At 37.2% G+C, this 18,102-nt stretch overlaps 1 protein-coding gene across 2 annotated transcripts in view; it reads right to left on the reverse strand.

Moving 5' to 3' along the window:
* Positions 1–372: 372 nt before the first annotated feature.
* Positions 373–18,102, reverse strand: part of LOC114365497 (somatomedin-B and thrombospondin type-1 domain-containing protein) — a 52,911-nt gene continuing 35,181 nt past the window's right edge. Inside the window, exons 2-5 of one of the 2 annotated variants that reach the window (XM_028322085.1) lie at positions 3,766–3,960; positions 3,054–3,177; positions 1,131–1,207; positions 373–614 (exon numbers count right to left, since the gene is read on the reverse strand). In XM_028322085.1, the coding sequence (XP_028177886.1) occupies positions 412–614; positions 1,131–1,207; positions 3,054–3,177; positions 3,766–3,960 (599 nt within the window). In that variant the 3' untranslated portion in view covers positions 373–411. The remainder of the gene's footprint in view (positions 615–1,130; positions 1,208–3,053; positions 3,178–3,765; positions 3,961–18,102) is intronic. The other variant, XM_028322084.1, reaches the window with a different exon arrangement.

Below are 18,102 nucleotides of genomic sequence, written 5' to 3' on the forward strand. Positions count from 1 at the left end.
ACAAAATCCGCCATAACTGTTTTTTTTTAGTGTTTCCTATTGTAAATTTTAAATCTACTGTACATTGATCTCGGAGCCATCTACTTAGTAAATTCAAATCTAATTAGAGTGATTCAAAGTCAGCACCTGACAATATTATTCTTAAAGTGGGCAATCACTACCAGTGGGCAATCACTCTCTGGTTTACCCTACATAGTTATTATTCGAAAATAAAATTATAACCAAATGAATATAAAATAAATGAATTGTCTTAAAAAATGTTTGAAATTTTGAAAATAAATGAAGTTACATTTGATATCAAATGAAGTACATTTATTGATAACATATAAAATACATTTGTAAACAAATGAAGTATTTTTAAAATAAATGCAGTACAATTAAAACAAATGAAGTATTCCAAGTAAATTACATTTAAATGAAAATGAAGTCGGGTTTTGTGCAGCACTCGCTATGTTTGTCCGGGGTGGTCTCAGACCGGACCCATTTGCCGTGGCAGAGTGGCGCTACCATCGCGAAGAAGCGAGTCGTGTGGCCCGCCACGCCGTGGCCGTCGCATCGCCAGTTCAGATCCCGGCGTAAGGCAGCCGTCTCGCAGAGTACGCAGACCGTGTTGCCTGTTGAGAAAAAAATATTAGAATAGAATAGAAAAAAACTTTAAAAGGAAATCAACATAGAAAATCTTAACTACTTAAACATATAGGTAATAACGTTTTAACCTTACAGTATTTACTTTGTTATGATTTAAGTATAAAAACATGTTTATTGTTGATTTCCTTTTAAATACAGACATTGTTAACAAATTCATGTTTATTTATTTATATTTATTATTTTATTTCATTGACTTACTGACGGTACTCTCTCTCTCTCTCTCATTATGTTAAAGAATAAATTCAATGAGACGAATCCAAAACGAAATATATATATATTTTTTTTAATTCAGTGTTTCGTCTCAGTAGGACGAACGTATTGTGGGACGAATCACTGAACTAGCCAGCGCTAAACGCTAGCACATACTACACAAATGATTGAAATACCATGCCATTATATACAAAAACATTATTAAAATATAAGTGCTTTAAAGCCTACTTGCAAAAATAACATTATGTTTATGACTTTTGAGTTTTTTTTACCTTCTCTCAGAGCTTTGTAATCGGAGTCGGTGTGGCAAGCCTTGGATACCTTGGAAACTTGGAACTGGACACAGTATCTGAAACAATTCAATGTTTATTGTACATTTTAAGCACATTTTACGTGTAGCTCGGCTATATTGAAACGTTATTGGCCGATAGGGTTGTCAACGCGGGCAACGCGAGGATACTTCAGGGGGTGCTTTGTGTCTACATAAATACACTCGAAAAAAAACACTAACCTCCATGGTGCAGTCGGGTAAAATATCTAATTTTAAGTTTGTTACCTTTGTATTTTCTTTCCTGAGGAGTACAATAATTAGTGCACCCCCTTGCACTCCCATGGACAGTAAAATATAAATAAAAGTGATAAAAACTTTAAAAAAAATTAACGATAACAAAATTACAAAGTACAGTTACGGTACCACATATTTCAATTATGAATATGAATTAAAATGAAGCATTAAAAAAGCCTCCTAGAAGGGATTCTCAAAGCTTTTGGATATGAAAAGCAGTCCGAAACAATCATTTCGGTGATACATTAAAATAGTTTCCTACTAAAACAATAACATAAATACACTTTGAAGGGAATTGAACATAACACATAATTAGACAAATCAACATAAAAATACCTACCTACTTCATGCATAAGTAACAATAATCATATGAAGTAGGTACCTATTTTTGTTATTTTTGAGAAAACCATTTCAATTTTAATAAAATAAAATACTTCTGTATTTGTGACAACCCTTCTGGGAAATACCGCAAGATTGGTTTCTCGGGCCGCAGTCTCGTACGTACATTCCTTTTTTATTGTATCGAAATATTATTTATTCAGATTATTTCGAAAAACAAATTGCTAGCAAATTCCTAAAATGTACGAATAGAAGTATCCTTTCCATGAAAATAAAATATTTTTACAGGAACAAATGCATGAAGCTGTAAATAAAATATAACCAACGTATGTTCTATGGACTGACGACCTCAAGGAAATGACAAGTTTCAAAATATTCGATCGCTAACTAAATATTAGGAATTGGTAGTATTAAGCCCATATTCTGGAGTGGACACCCACAAGGTGGACCGACGACATCATAAAGGTAGCAGGAAGTCGCTGAACGCCGCGACCAACCGCGGTCAACATGGAAATCATTGGGGCAAGCCTATGTTCAGCAGTGGACGTCCTACGGCTGAAATGATGATGATGATGATGAAACCCATATCCTTTAATGGATTTAATGGATTTCAAGATTTCATACTCAAGAAAAGATCCAAGCCTGTGATTGGTATTCAACAAATCTCTGGCTTGAATCAGGATAATATTGATTTTCCATAACATCAACTTATTACAGATAAAAGCATGAGTAGACTCGTCACACGTCATACATGTCTTTGACAAATTGACGCGTCCTCATTCACATTTATGACGCATTTACGTACAATAATGCGAAAGTAACAAAAATAGGACAAATCAACTTCGCTTTATGTGTGGTAGGTATACTTGATTACATCAATTTTTAACTTTACGTTGTCCTTTACATTTAGAATTTTCAACTTTTGCCCTCATCATCTTCATCATCTCAGCCATAGGACGTCCACTGCTGAACATAGGCCTCCCCCAATAATTTCCATTATGATTGGTTGGTAGCGGCCTGCGTCCAGCGCCTTCCTGCTACCTTTATGATATCGTCGGTCCACCTTTTGGGTGGACGTCTCACGCTGTGTTTTCCGGTACGCGGTCTCCACTCCAAAAACTTGCTGCCCCATCGGCCGTCAGTTCTGCTTACTATGTGCCCTGCCCATTGCTACTTCGGCTTGCTAATCCGTCGAGCTATGTCAGCGACTTTAGTTCGTTTACGGATCTCCTCATTTCTGATTCGATCTCGTAAAGTGCCCTAACCCTATCAAAGGACTGTTTTAACTTACTCTCTATGCGAGTTGGACTCCGGGTCGTCAGGGTTCCTCAGGCGGAGGTTCTTCCTGATGTCCACCGTCTCGTTGGAGTGCCGGCTCACCGACAGCTCTCCCGGTAGGATCATGGCTGTCTCCGCTGCAGGAAAAAAGGACAGTTTTGAAAACCACGTCTTAAAGCTTCAATCACACCAACGCGTGCAGATTGCCATCGCCGGCGATGGCATAACTGAAACTCAATGGAAAGGGGTATACTTAATACCATAGGGTATCATAATATTTTTTTATGCATCAAGGCAGGTATTTGACCGCAATCGCACCTGGTGTTAAGTGAGAAGCAGTCTAGGATGGTACGTATCTGCCCTGTAAGTGCCTTAACCTTCACTGGTTGGGTTTTTATTGTCGGTCAAGCTGTAGTAGCAGTGTCGCCTAGTCCTCAAATATTTTCTCAGTTAGAGGCACAAACAACTCATGGGGTTCCCAAAACCGCTGGACCTTTTGTATTTACACCTTTTCATCCCTGAAGAAGTCTGGATTAAATCTCTCTAAAGTTTTCTAACTAAAAAACTTTACCTTTCATAGGCACGTCGCTATCCGCAGCGCAGCCCTGGTGCTTTTGGCAGGTCCTCCTCTGTACTAATGAGGGGAAGTGCCGGACCCCCCTAGCTGGTGATTGGACCACCCGAATTGACTTTAAATAACTTCAACACGAGGCAAAAGACCCTACCTTTCATAGGCACATCACTATCCGCGGCGCATCCCTGGTGCTCCTGGCAGGCCCTCCTCTGCACCAGAGAGGGGCAGTGCCGGCCCCCCCTAGCTGGTGACTGGACCACCCGCCTGGTCCTCATCATGCTACCAGAACCGCAGGACGTGTCGCAGTCAGACCAGGCCCCCCAACTGGATACGACGCAGTCGATCACTGTGGACAAGGAAAAGAAAATATAAATGGACTATACAAATCAAATCAAAGAATGTAAATGAAATGTTACTAAAAGAAATAGTAGTAATGAACGGGGGCAAATTTTTCACTTTAGCGACAGCCGCCACACGAAAATGTGTGACGATAGCGAAACGGTCATGCAACCCACGTACTTGTATTTAATCTAAACGTGTAGAGTTTGTGAGGTTACGTCGACTAGGATTAGAAGCTTGGCTAACTGATAACTTTTAGAGTAGGCGCACACCGTTGATTTTTCGTCGGCCGATAGTTTAGTCGGGCAGTTGATCAGTATGGGCATGTATGGGAAAGCGCACACTACGCCGATTCGATTTGGCCGATTCTTCATACAAATTAAAAACGGGCCCAACTATCGGCCAACTAAAAATCAACGGTGTGCGCCTACTCTTAACCGTGCGAACCATGAACCAAGACGAGCTTGGCAACATTTTACATGAAATTATTTTTAGTGGAATAAATATTATTGGCTGTGTAGTTCTTAGTTTTCATGCGAAAATGCGACAGAAAACTCTCAGAAACAGTCACGAAAGTCATGACTTACATTATTTTATGCAGATAAGTTTTTAAAAAGCCCATCTACAATATTTAAAATGTAAGATACCCCTGTGAATCTGTATATTAATTAATTTAATTAGCAGCCTCTATGTTAAAGTATCATGTTTAATTACTTTGCACATGCTCGAAACCCCATCTTAACGTTATGGGTTGATACCTACATGAACTTGGGAAGTCATTGAGAGATTTTTTATCCGATTTTGGTGAATAAGGTGTCAATCGATTCGTTATTATGGCCCGGGTAACAAATTACGAGTATGTTAGATTTTAAGGTGAATGCACCAGAAGTAGCATCTAGAACTGGCTGTATGTTCGGCCAACAAAATTATATTTTTCTCATAATAATGTTAAGTAATAATACATAAAAGGTTTTGTAATAGCCTATAAAAGTAATATAAGAGCCTATATTTTAGGCAAATAACCTTCAGGCGATACACGTTCATAATAATAAGTAATAAGTTTTGTATTCATTTAATAAAAATATACCATAACCAATTTTTTTTCATTCAAATTACATATTTTTGACTAGCTTAAATATTGGGTGTGAAGCGACGTTGATTTGACTCGCTGCGTTTCTTTTACCGTGCTTAGTAAAATGTTGTTATTTAGACACGACACAGCGGGCTAGCTACTAAGGGGCAAGGCGGGTCAGTGCCCCGGGGCCCCCAAGCTCAGGGGGCCCCCGTATCCTTACCAGAAAATCTCAATTGAACTGATCTTACTCCCATTTTCAAAATACTTAAATAGAGAGAAATTCGAAAGTTGTATCAGGAGTAAGTAAGCGTATGCCCGTTTTCACCATCAATCCCTAATTTTTAAGTGACCCCTATGGTAACACATTATAGGAATTTTGTTTTCATAGGAGTCACTCAAAAATTAAGGATTGATGGTGAAAACGTGCTTCAATGTCAATAAACTTGATTAAACCGTACCAGTTTAGATTGCAGTGGGGCCCCATTTTTTTTGCCCCAGGGCCCTTGATTACCTAGCTACGCCACTGTAGACAGTACTTTACGTTCATTTCATTGTATCTAAACAACTAACACATTCTACCTCCTAACAACAAGAAACAACCCCTTGTAATAAATAACAGCTAATTGCTGGGAGTCGGGAGCAGACATTTTTCTGTGCCCAATCAAGATGGGCTAAATTAAATCCCTAGAGTCAGTGCAGTCAATACAGTACACGGTAAGGGCACGGTGAAACGCGGGAGCGGGTAAACTTGATTTCAGTAACGAAGAACGAAGACAGAATTAATAGAAATAAAAAATTCTAACTCAAAAGTTCTTAGTTTTATGTACTAAATTGAGTTACTAATTACCTTGTCCGTCTTTATCGATTGTCTTGCAATACCAAATTATTTGTGCTTATTTTGTCATAAACATATCAAAATCAAATCTTTTATATGGAACACTGAAAACAAACCATCATTTTTCTGATTTTTGTTTTCTTTGATTTGTCTTTTCTTAGAATAGCGGACTGTTTTTAATTATTCAGACACTCGATTACTATATTATGTACATTTTGTTGCAGGGTCTATCGGCTTTACTACTAAGGCTGGGTTGCACCAACTTACTTCAAGTACAGTCTTTACTACTTTACTTTTGTAAGTAGGACTGTTGTTACAAAGTCTTTTCTAAAACTTAAGCTCTCACTCTCACTCCCGCTACCGCGTCCGCTCTCTCCTTTATTTGCAGTGTGTTTCAGAAGATTAACGATATCACCCTTCCTGCGGGATCCTAATTGAAAGGTTGATTAATTTTTCCTGGTACACAGCTTCATGCTCCTTTATTTGTAATGAATTTAAAGGATTAGAGCCATCTAGCTCCTTTTCTAAAACCAGCAATTTAGGTTGTACCATCTTTGAGGGCTACATTAACTCTAGGGGGCAACTGGCTCAAAAAGGATTTAATTTTCTACCTCTTCATAGCATAATTCGGGAACGGAGACATCCCGTTTTTTGCCGGAACTGTTTTTTTAAGTATCTCGTTTGGTGGTATTACGTTACACAAACATTCCGTTTGCAGTGTCTCGCAAAAAAAACCAATCCGTTCGGATTTGTAATTTGAATTTCAAACACATTTATGTTTATGTGCATTCACACGACATTCCAGTTTTGCAGGATCCTGCATTACTGGATCCCGCAAAGCCGTACCTCTAGCATGAACAACTTTCGTCTTCGAATCGTTTGCGTATTCGACAAAATTCGATACTCAACCTTCGAATTAAACGATAACGTGACAATTTTGATTCTCAAAATAAGTTTCGTGCAACCATTTCTCATACTAAATTCACTTTACGACACGTTCACAAGGGCGTAGTTTCAGTTTTCGTACTAAATCTTTTGATGGCGATTCGAATACGCAAACGATTCGAATTCGAAAGTTTTTCGAGCTAGCCGTACTGGATTGCCAAGACATTTACAGGCCTCAATTATAAAAATATAACGTAATATTCAGAAAGCTATGATTAATTGAAAATCTATCAACTTTTCCTGGAACCGAACTGAGGCCACAGCTTTTCTGCCGTTTACGGAATGTTTTCGCAATTTCTATGAAATCTGGATTTATTTATATTTTTACGTATAGAGAACATATTTGAATAACGAGCAAATAATATCGAAACAGTTCGTTTTGATAAAAAAGGTATGTTGGAAAATTCGTGAATATTTTTCCGTTTCACTAACTACAGTTTAAATAAGGCTGAGTTGCACCTAACTTTACCTAACTTTAACGGTAGCTATGACGATAACCGGTGCTTTTTATATGGAATTTGACAGATTTTTCACGTTTGTCAAAGTTAAAGTAAGATGGTGCAACCCACCCTAAGAGAAGTAGGTAGGTAACTTTGTCAATTCTGTGCTATAAATATTACCTATACATAATAATGTTACAAATATTATGTTTATTGACCATCACGTGTAGTCATTTTATTGTTAACTAGCTGTGCCCGCGACTTCGTACGCGTGAAAGAAGTTTGAATAATGTTTCCCATTCTTGCGACATTTTTCTTTACTGCTCCACCTCTATTGGCTGTGGGTAATGTTGTATAGCCTAAAGCCATCCTCCATAAATGGGCTATCCAACACAAAAATATTTTTGTTGTTCTAATTAAATGAAAGCAAAATATTGTTGAGGAAAAACGGGAGTTATCTTCAATTTTATAACAATCATTAGTAATACGTTATTTAAAATTAAGCTTAAAAAATATTGAACCTGGCATAATAAACGCAAAAGCCACAGTGAAAAAAATAAAGAAATTCGCATTCACTGTTAATCTGCCTCTTACGTTTAAAGCTCACATTACATAAAAACTCTTTGTTCTAAACCTGCAAACCGCACGAAGTAGCTCGAGCGAGGCCATAAACCAAAGAAAAAAAATCTTGCTTCCACAGATTATAAGTAGAAAGAGTGACTTCTTGGCGGGAAAAAGAACCGTAATGTTCAGCAGTATCGTGTTAATTTCCAAGTGTTTAGCCGATTATTATAGCACTTTCACATTAGGGCGTTAGTAGCACGACTGCAGCGTGGTAGCGGCGTTTTATAAGGCAGGGTACTCAGCTGCCATGTACCACGTAACGTAGCATGTAACGTAACCAACCTTCAAGTGAGTACGGCTCGTCCACGGTCATTGCTTACTGGCTGCGAACCACGCGCGAGCAGCTCGAAGCGGGCTCGTGCCTATGTACTCACTTGATGCAGTATCTGATACATTACATGCTACACGGCTAGATGAGTACCCTGCTTAATGTGAAGGCATCCTCGCTGTCACATAAATAGTATGCAATTTTCGGCAGCGCGTCTGTCGCGCGTTTGTCGCGCTGCTAAATCGCCTAAATGTGAAAGCGCTCTAATTGTGTACGGAGTAAATACAAATGAGTAGGTCATCTTCATAGAAACGCACCGAGCGCAGTTTGTATTTGTATTCGGCGCAACACCCCGCTAATCCACGCTAAATTTTGTCAGTGTGTGCGTGCGCGCCGCATACGTATTGGCGCGCTCACATACAAACCGCGCTCGGTGGGTTTCTATGAAGATGACCTACTCATTTGTATTTAATCTGGTGTGTATTAGATTATTAACTAATGAGAGGGAGAGAGAGAGAGCATCCTCCCCTCTCTTACACCAACCTAATTAAATCCGATTTTAACGAATTCATTGCAGCGTTCACTAATTACGGCGCTGCGTCAAGCTTCGTCATCTGTAATGTTTTCGGATACAAATGTATTACTCGGATGTCGGCACAGACTTTACTACGAGTTCTCATCATTCAGGAAAATAATAATTATATTAATGTAAAATGTTTCTGGCAGCTGGTAACTGGTAGAGAATGTCACACGGCAAGTTCGCCTTTCATGTAGAGCAGTCTTTGCCAAAGTGGGCGATAACGCCCCCTTGTGGGCGCTGCAGGCTTAAAGGGGGGCGGTAAGAGACCCAGAAAAAAAATCGGGACGTTGTGTAGAGGCTTGGGTGGCGTCATCTACTAGGAGGACTGAGCTCGACTCGTGACTACAAAAATGGGGGGCGCTAAAAATAATTTGTTCTCAAAGTGGGCAGTAGACTAAATAAGTTTGGGAACCGCTGATATAGAGCCAAGCTTTAATTTCTACACGCCCTAAATCTACACCTTAGTCAAAATATAGAGGCATGAGCGTAGATGAAAAAATATTCACGGTTTATTTTTTGTATACAAAAGTTCTTGTAGTTAGGTACAGTGAGCGTCAAATACTTCGTGCCACCCAAATTGGCCAAAAAATTTATTATCATAACCATATTATTCCAATCGTAAAAAAGACATTTTGCGAACTTTTTGGCTACTTTGGATTTCCCGAATTATTTGACGTAGACTGTACAACGACTTTTTGAATGATATTATGATTTTAAAAAAAGGTCCAGTGGTTTTTTAGTTTATTCGTCGTAAACATACAAAAATATAAATCCCTTTAAAATATTCATACAATTTGAAATATTCTCATGAAGAATATTAAGCAGAAAGCCATTAGTAAGGGTTCCCCGTTTGATTAATTCGCGTTGTTAATTAATTACTAAGGAGATCATGTTTAGATTGAACAAGGCTTGATGAAGCTGAAATGGTGACGGATGTATTGTTATAATGATAACAACCGTAACAATTCATAAAATATCTAACATTTAAGTAAGAAGGTAGTTGTATAAACAGAGACGGATGATAGTTTAACTCGAAAAAATAAACAACGATCTCAACGCGCAACGGCGCGTAAATAATAAAGTTTTTAACTTAATTTCCAAACTTACTCAGTATTTTTTATAGACTCAGTCTCAATCTCACAATAGGCTAGATGACAAAATTTCAATTATTTGTCCGTCAGATAGATAATTAGAAAATATTAGACTCATATTTTTTATTTTCTTTCATAATTAAATTATAACAGTGCTACATCGAGTTGATATGGCGCGATACGTCACACTTGAGTAGAATTTTTCCTCAAAAGTGACGTCATGCGACATTTCAACTCAATATAATACTGTAATTATTGGATTATGGAAAAAATTAAAAAATATGAGTCTAATATTTTCTAATTATCTGTCTGACGGACTAAATAGAATTTCGATTTAATTACCCAGTCATCATCCCTATTGAGACGAATCTAACGAATAGTCTCAAGCTAAAATCACTACATAAAATATAAAACAAAGTCGCTTCGCTGTTTGTCTGTCCCTATGTATGCTTAAAAATATTTATTTTACCATTGTGCCTGTGCGAAGCAGGGGCGAGTCGCTAGTCACATCAGAGGGTGTGTCCCTGCAGAGAGATAACGATGAGCTAAATTGAGCTAAATTGAGCTAAATGCAGACATTTTTACATATTTCTATAAATAATTCTCTTTTGTAGTATACGTATGTAAGTACTTGAACTGTTTCTGAAAATAAACCGGGAAAAGGAATAACCATCTTTCAAAGCGAGGCGACATTAAANTTGTATCAAAAAGGTTGTTCAAACTATTTAGCACTTATTGGTTGCTGGATATTTGATTATAAATGGAGGTTAGCAGTTTTACCCTGACTAACATTTAATGAATTTTCATGACTCTTTTTCTAAAGCGACACCTATTTTACGATCTAAAAGAGCTACAAACCTGGTGTTTTCATTAAAATTTAGGCAAAAAATCAAGAACACGATTGCATTTTAAAAGAACTATTTAACATTAATATCAAAAGAGATACGAATTTTTTTCGTAAAAAAAAAACTTTGATCCTCATTTCCCACAAGTACGGTTTTGGCGCTTTAGTCTTTTTTCCTTTCCACTGACGATATATTTATGTAAAACGTTAATGATTTCCTGGACTGGACTTGGTATTACATGGATCTCACAACTTTTTACCGTAGAACAACTGAGTAGTGAGACTTGGTTTTTTGACAAGTATTGTTTTTGATGGGTTTGTATTACAGAACGCATGTGTACCTAATGGGATAACTGTTTAAAAACACGATTAGATAAATTTTGCTCTATGGATAATAATCTTAAAGTTACCTCTGATTTTTTAGCATTATACGACCGTGGTTTATAATAATAATTTGTAAGAACTATTTATTAGTCTAAACAAATAAAGAAATTTTGACTTTGACTCTATAAAATCACAATGATATCACTATTTACCTCTTTGAATTCCTGACTTGCTTAGATTTACAAAAACTAAATATTTATTATTAACTTTTAGATAATAATGTGAATGGCGCTTACGATGTTTAGTTACGAGCTCTTTGATGGACACAGATATTATGGATAACGTTTAAAAAATGGCACGCTCGTTTTCATACATTTCATTCTATTTATATAACCTATCCATATTTATGTGCGGAAACGTCACAAAATCAGAATAAATTTTAATTTTTCCATCCCGCATCATAAAAACAAAAGTCAAAAGTAAAATTTAAATAGTAAATATTTTTCATAAACAAGCTTTTGATGCTGTATAAAGAATAAAATAAAACATAAATTCCTTCAAACCCATCAACTTATTACTTTAATCAATTTAAAGATTAAAAACTTGTCGCGGGATTTACTAGTGTAAAAAGTACATTAATTACGTAACTTGATTTTGCTAAAAGTCTGATCTGAGAAAAAATCAGATAGGTAAATTATACATTATTTCTTTATTATTATACGATACAACTACGGATTAAGATCGTTTAGTCGACGCAGCGTTGAAATTGTACAGATAAATGCAGTTTGCGCACTCACTACGCGACGTCAAGCAATAAAAACCTAAAATTCGAACGCCAACTTTTTGCTACAACGCTCTTAAGGATATTTATTGGGCTTTCAAATAACACCAATATTGTTGGGGCACCATGATTGTGTCAGAAGAAAATCTTTAAAGTTCGCGTCGCGGAAGGTGCGGTTTATTTGATGTTGAGTGTACATTTAATGTAATTTTTACACGCGCTCACTAGTGATGATGTAAACTCACACTAAGCCTTCAGGGTGCGTAGTGTGAGTTAACGTCAAACGCATTCGATGTCGACTGCGTAAAAAAGTGACGGATTCCGTGGAGGGTAGTTGAACGGGAAGCATGGTCGATCTGTTTTAATGGTTTCAATTTATTATTTTACTTTGACTTTAGTGTACAAAAGACAATGCCGGAAATTGGCGTCTTTTTTTTTTCGCGCGGCCATCGACCATACCATGTTTTTTGGTTACAAAATAGTGTAATAAACCAAACTTACTACGACATGTATACCTCTAAACTCAGTCTGAACTGAGTTACGAGCATTAGAAGTTTGATGTTTTACATACTAAGATTTGCTTTTTGCGCGCAAGTTTTGTAGAAATTGCAACAAAATAGTGACGTCTTTTTTTATTGCGCTGATTCTGCTCCATACTGATGACTGGAGCCTATAATTGATGTTATTGTTTGTTTACACATACAATGTCACTATTTTGTTGCAATTTCTTACAAAGCTTGCACGCAGAAAGCAAATCTAGTACCTATGTAAAATCATCAAACTTCTAATGCTCGTAACTCAGTCCAGACTGAGCTTAGAGGTATATCTACATGCCTTACTAAGTTTGGTTTATTGCACTATTTTGTAATCAAAAAACAAAGTTTGGTCGATGGCCGCGCGAAAAAAAAAGACGCCACCTTCCATACAAAATCTGGCATTGCCATTTGGTGTTATTTTGTGTTCTAAAGTGCAGTGAAGTGATAAATTATAAAAATCATTGAAATACTTCGAATTTAAGCGCGCATCGAGTGTCGAGTGGGTTGTCGTATGAACAACCCGCTTTGGACCCGGTGGCGTCTTGAAACCTGCTTACGGGCATACTTAACTCCACGGAATCCATGAAAAATCAACAGAACTGAAACACCTGTTCTATTGTTAACTACCTATGTCAATTTTCACTCGACATTGGCAGAAATAAACCTCCCAGAGAGGTTTGGTTGCCATTAAAAAAAAAGTGACATTGAATGTATGATGGATTGTACAGCGCCTCTAGCGGAAACTTTCAAGAACTAAAATCTTCATTTTTTTTAACGCGCTCACTAGTGAGAAAGTTTGATATAAACTCATACTAAGTCCTCAGTTAATAAAATAGGACTTGAAATGAGTCATAGCAGTATTTGCTAAAATAACGAAACTTATCATAATTATTATTGCATTGTAATCTAAACCTTTTATTATTCTTAGAAGGGCTTGGCTAGATGGATCTAACGTTGATTCAATTTATCCATTCACGTGCACATTTCTATTGCACAGCAAATCAAGCTAAATACTTAGTTAAGGGTGGATTCAACCAAACAAGAGTAAATACTAATCTCAGAATAAATAGTCAGTTATTCGATATTTTGACATATTTCCCATACTGAAACTGTCAATGTGCCAGCTATACCAGGAGTTATTCTTGGAAAAAGTTCGGTCGAATCGGGCCTAAGACGGTCAAAGCAGTAGACGCGATTAAGCAACAAAATTAAAAAAGAGTCTGTATTTTACATTAAAATGTTAAATAATGCAAATAATTTCATTGGTTTTCATAAGTTGTAGAGGTGTAAATTATGACATGGATGGGAAAAAGTAGATAGGACGCATGTTTGTTTATACATATTTTGTTATGATTTGTGATGTTTTTCAGTATTTCATGATTATCAGTATTCCTACATGCTCCATTAAGATGAAGTTCCCGCTCCCGCTACCGCGTCCGCTCTCTCCTCTCTTTGCAGTGTGTTTCAGAAGATTAACGATATCACCCTTCCTGCGGGATCCTAATTGAAAGGTTGATTAATTTTTCCTGGTACACAGCTTCATGCTCCTTTATTTGTAATGAATTTAAAGGATTAGAGCCATCTAGCTCCTTTTCTAAAACCAGCAATTTAGGTTGTACCATCTTCGAAGGTTACTTTAGCTCTAGGGGGCAACTTTGTCTCGAAAAAAGGATTTCATTTCCTACCTCTTCATAGCATAATTCGGGAACGGAGACATCCCGTTTTTTGCAGGAACTGTTTTTTTAAGTATCTCGTTTGGTGGTATTACGTCATACAAACATTCCGTTTGCAGTGTCTTGCAAAAAAACCAATCCGTTCGGATTTGTAATTTGAATTTCAAACACATTTATGTTTATGTGCATTCACACGACATTCCAGTTTTGCAGGATCCTGCATTACTGGATCCCGCAAAGCCATACCTCTAGCATAAACAACTTTCGTCTTCGAATCGTTTGCGTATTCGACAAAATTCGATACTCAACCTTCGAATTAAACGATAATATGACAATTTTGATTCTCAAAATAAGTTTCGTGCAACCATTTCTCATACTAGGTACAAGTTCTTTACGACACGTTTTCAAGGGCGCTGTTATAGTTTTCGTACTAAACCTTTTGATGGCGATTCGAATACGCAAACGATTCGAACTCGAAAGTTTTTTGAGCTAGCCGTACTGGATTGCCATGGACCCTTATATTTACAGGCCTCAATTGTGAAAATATAACATGATACTCAGAAAGCTATGATTAATTGAAAATCTATCAACTTTTCCTGGAACCGAACTGAAGGCACAGCTTATTATGCCGTTTACGGAATGTTTTCGCAATTTCTATGAAATGTGGATTTATTTATATTTTTACGTATCGAGAACATATTTGAATAACGAGTAAATAATATCAAAACAGTTCGTTTTGATAAAAAAGGTATGTTGGAAAATTCGTGAATATCTTTCCGTTTCACTAACTACAGTTTAAATAAGAGAAGTAACTGTGTTAATTCTGTGCTATAAATATTACCTATACATAATAATGTTACAAATATTATGTTTATTGGCCATCATGTGTAGCCGTTTTATTGTTAACTAGCTGTGCCCGCGACTTCGTACGCGTGAAAATAGTATTTGCGACACTTTTCTTTACTGCTCAGTTTCTATTGGCTGTGGATTGATGTTGTGTAACCTAAAGCCATCCTCGATAAATGGGCTATCCAACACAAAAAATATTTTCGTTGTTCTAATTAAATGAAAGCAAAATCTGGGGGCACGGCAGTGCCCCCACCAAGTCGAGCAAAAAAGCGGCACGGCCGTACCATCCTTTTCTCGAAGCAATTCAGGCCATTTTCGACCGCCTCTAACTTCGTTGTGGATAAAACTAGAAGGCTGAATTTTCATTAGCTATGCAGGTATTGTAAAGACACGGTATATTTCAAATTTCATTCAATTTGAACCAGTAGTAGTTTAAGAATTATAACGGGTCAAAGTTTCTTAATTTTGTCACTCACTGACTGACTCACCGATCATCAAAATTCTAAGGCACTTCTAGCAGACCTAGAAGCTTCAAATTTGGAATATAAGTAGTGTTTGGTGTATGAATCAAGGAAAAACTAAAATATTTGGGGGCACGGTAGTGCAACCGCCAAGTCGAGTAAAATTTTTCAATTTTGGTCCAGTTTTCTTACCAAAAAGTTGTGAGAGTTTAGGAAAAATGGGAGTTATCTTCAATTTTATAACAATTATTAGTAATACGTTATTTAAAATTAAGCTAAAAAATATTTAGCCTGGCTTAATATAATGTACGCAAAAGCCACAGTGAAAAAAATAAAGAAATTCGCATTCACTGTTAATCTGCCTGTTACGTATAAAGCTCACATTACATAAAAACTCTTTGTTCTAAACCTGCAAACCGCACGAAGTAGCTCGAGGCCATAACCCAAAGAAAAATAAATCTTGCTTACACAGATTATAGAAAGAGTGACTTCTTGGCGGGAAAAAGAACCGTAATGTTCAGCAGTATCGTGTTAATTTCCAAGTGTTTAGCCGATTATTATCTCTCTAGTTTTAATTTTAATTGTAACTTTTAAATTTTGGTTGTGGGAAACAATAAATGATTTTTATTATTTTTTTTATGAGTTTTATTAATCCTCGAAGATGATTTCTTCGGTACTGACGACTGACTCACGGGCCTACGCCAAGTGAGCCGCGTTTGCTAGATTGGGGTATTGGGAGTTGTCGTCCTGCAAGAACTTCCTAACTATGCGACACGTGTTAAGGATAGCGGCTTTCTGCATTGTCATGTAAGTATTTTCCTGAATATCTAGATTGCGGAGGGCACTAAGTAGGTGTTTGGGTATGATCCCGGTGCTGTATTATTATTATTATTATTATAAGCGCTTTCACATTAGGGCGTTAGTAGAACGACTGCAGCGTGGTAGCGGCGTTTTTATAAGGCAGGGTACTCAGCTGCCATGTACCACGTAACGTAGCATGTAACGTAACCAACCTTCAAGTGAGTACGGCTCGTCCACGGTCATCGCTTACTGGCTGCGAGCTTCTGAAGCCGCCACTTGGCGGGTCGCTACGATCTCCCTGCGAACCACGCGCGAGCAGCTCGCAGCGGGCTCGTGCCTATATACTCACTTGATGCAGTATCTGATACATTACATGCTACACGGCTAGATGAGTACCCTGCTTAATGTGAAGGCATCCTCGCTGTCACATAAGTAGTATGCAATTTTCGGCAGCGCGTCTGTCGCGCGTTTGTCGCGCTGCTAAATCGCCTAAATGTGAAAGCGCTCTAATTGTGTACAGAGTAAATACAAATGAGTAGGTCATCTTCATAGAAACGCACCGAGCGCAGTTTGTATTTGTATTCGGCGCAACACCCCGCTAATCCACGCTAAATTTTGTCAGTGTGTGCGTGCGCGCCGCATACGTATTGGCGCGCTCACATACAAACCGCGCTCGGTGCGTTTCTATGAAGATGACCTACTCATTTGTATTTAATCTGGTGTGTATTAGATTATTAACTAATGAGAGAGAGAGAGAGAGAGAGAGAGAGAGAGAGAGAGAGAGAGAGCATCCTCCCCTCTCTTAAACCAACCTAATTAATTCCGATTTTAACGAATTCATTGCAGCGTTCACTAATTACGGCGCTGCGTCAAGCTTCGTCATCTGTAATGTTTTCGGATACAAATGTATTACTCGGATGTCGGCACAGACTTTACTACGATTTCTCATAATTCAGGAAAATAATAATTACCTATATTAATGTAAAATGTTTCTGGCAGCTGGTAACTGGTAGAGAATGTCACACGGCAAGTTCGCCTTTCATGTAAGCTTTAAATTCTACACGCCCTTAATCTACACCTTAGTCAAAATATAGAGGCATGAGCGTAGATGAAAAAAATATTCACGGTTTATTTTTTATATACAAAAGTTCTTGTAGTTAGGTACAGTGAGCGTCAAATACTTCGTGCCACCCAAATTGGCCAAAAAATTTATTATCATAACCATATTATTCCAATCGTAAAAAAGACATTTTGCGAACTTTTTGGCTACTTTGGATTTCCCGAATTATTTGACGCTGACTGTACAACGACTTTTTGAATGATATTATGATTTAAAAAAAAAGTTCCAGTGTTTTTTTAGATATTCGTCGTAAACATACAAAAATATAAATCCCTTTAAAATATTCATACAATTTGAAATATTCTCATGAAGAATATTAAGCAGAAAGCCATTTAGTAAGGGTTCCCCGTTTGATTAATTCGCGTTGTTAATTAATTACTAAGGAGATCATGTTTAGATTGAACAAGGCTTGATGAAGCTGAATTGGTGACGGATGTATTGTTATAATGATAACAACCGTAACAATTCATATCTAACATTTAAGTAAGAAGGTAGTTGTATAAACAGAGACGGATGATTGTTAAACACGAAAAAATTAACAAATATCCCGACGTCGCGTAAACAGAAAAGTTGTTAACTTACGCCCGTATTCACACGATGCTTGCTTATGTGAAGCAGCAAATCGAACGCTCAGTGTTGAATGGAGTTCTATGATTGGTTCGTGTGTGACCCTGTGCGTTCAATCATGCGCAATGTTTGTGAATATGGGCGTAACTAATTTCCAAACTTTCTCAGTCTTTAAAAAGTCTCAATCTCACAATTAAGACGAATCTAACGAAGACTCTCAAGCTAAATTACTATTTTAATAAACAAAAATCAGAGGATGTGCTCCTGCAGAGAGATGATGATGAGCTAAATGAAGACATTTTTATACATATTATACACATCACTACGCTACGCTT

Source organism: Ostrinia furnacalis, unplaced genomic scaffold (assembly GCF_004193835.3).
Source record: "Ostrinia furnacalis isolate ACB-3 unplaced genomic scaffold, ASM419383v2 OfSCF7593, whole genome shotgun sequence".
In the NCBI taxonomy this organism is placed as follows: Eukaryota; Metazoa; Arthropoda; class Insecta; order Lepidoptera; family Crambidae; genus Ostrinia; species Ostrinia furnacalis.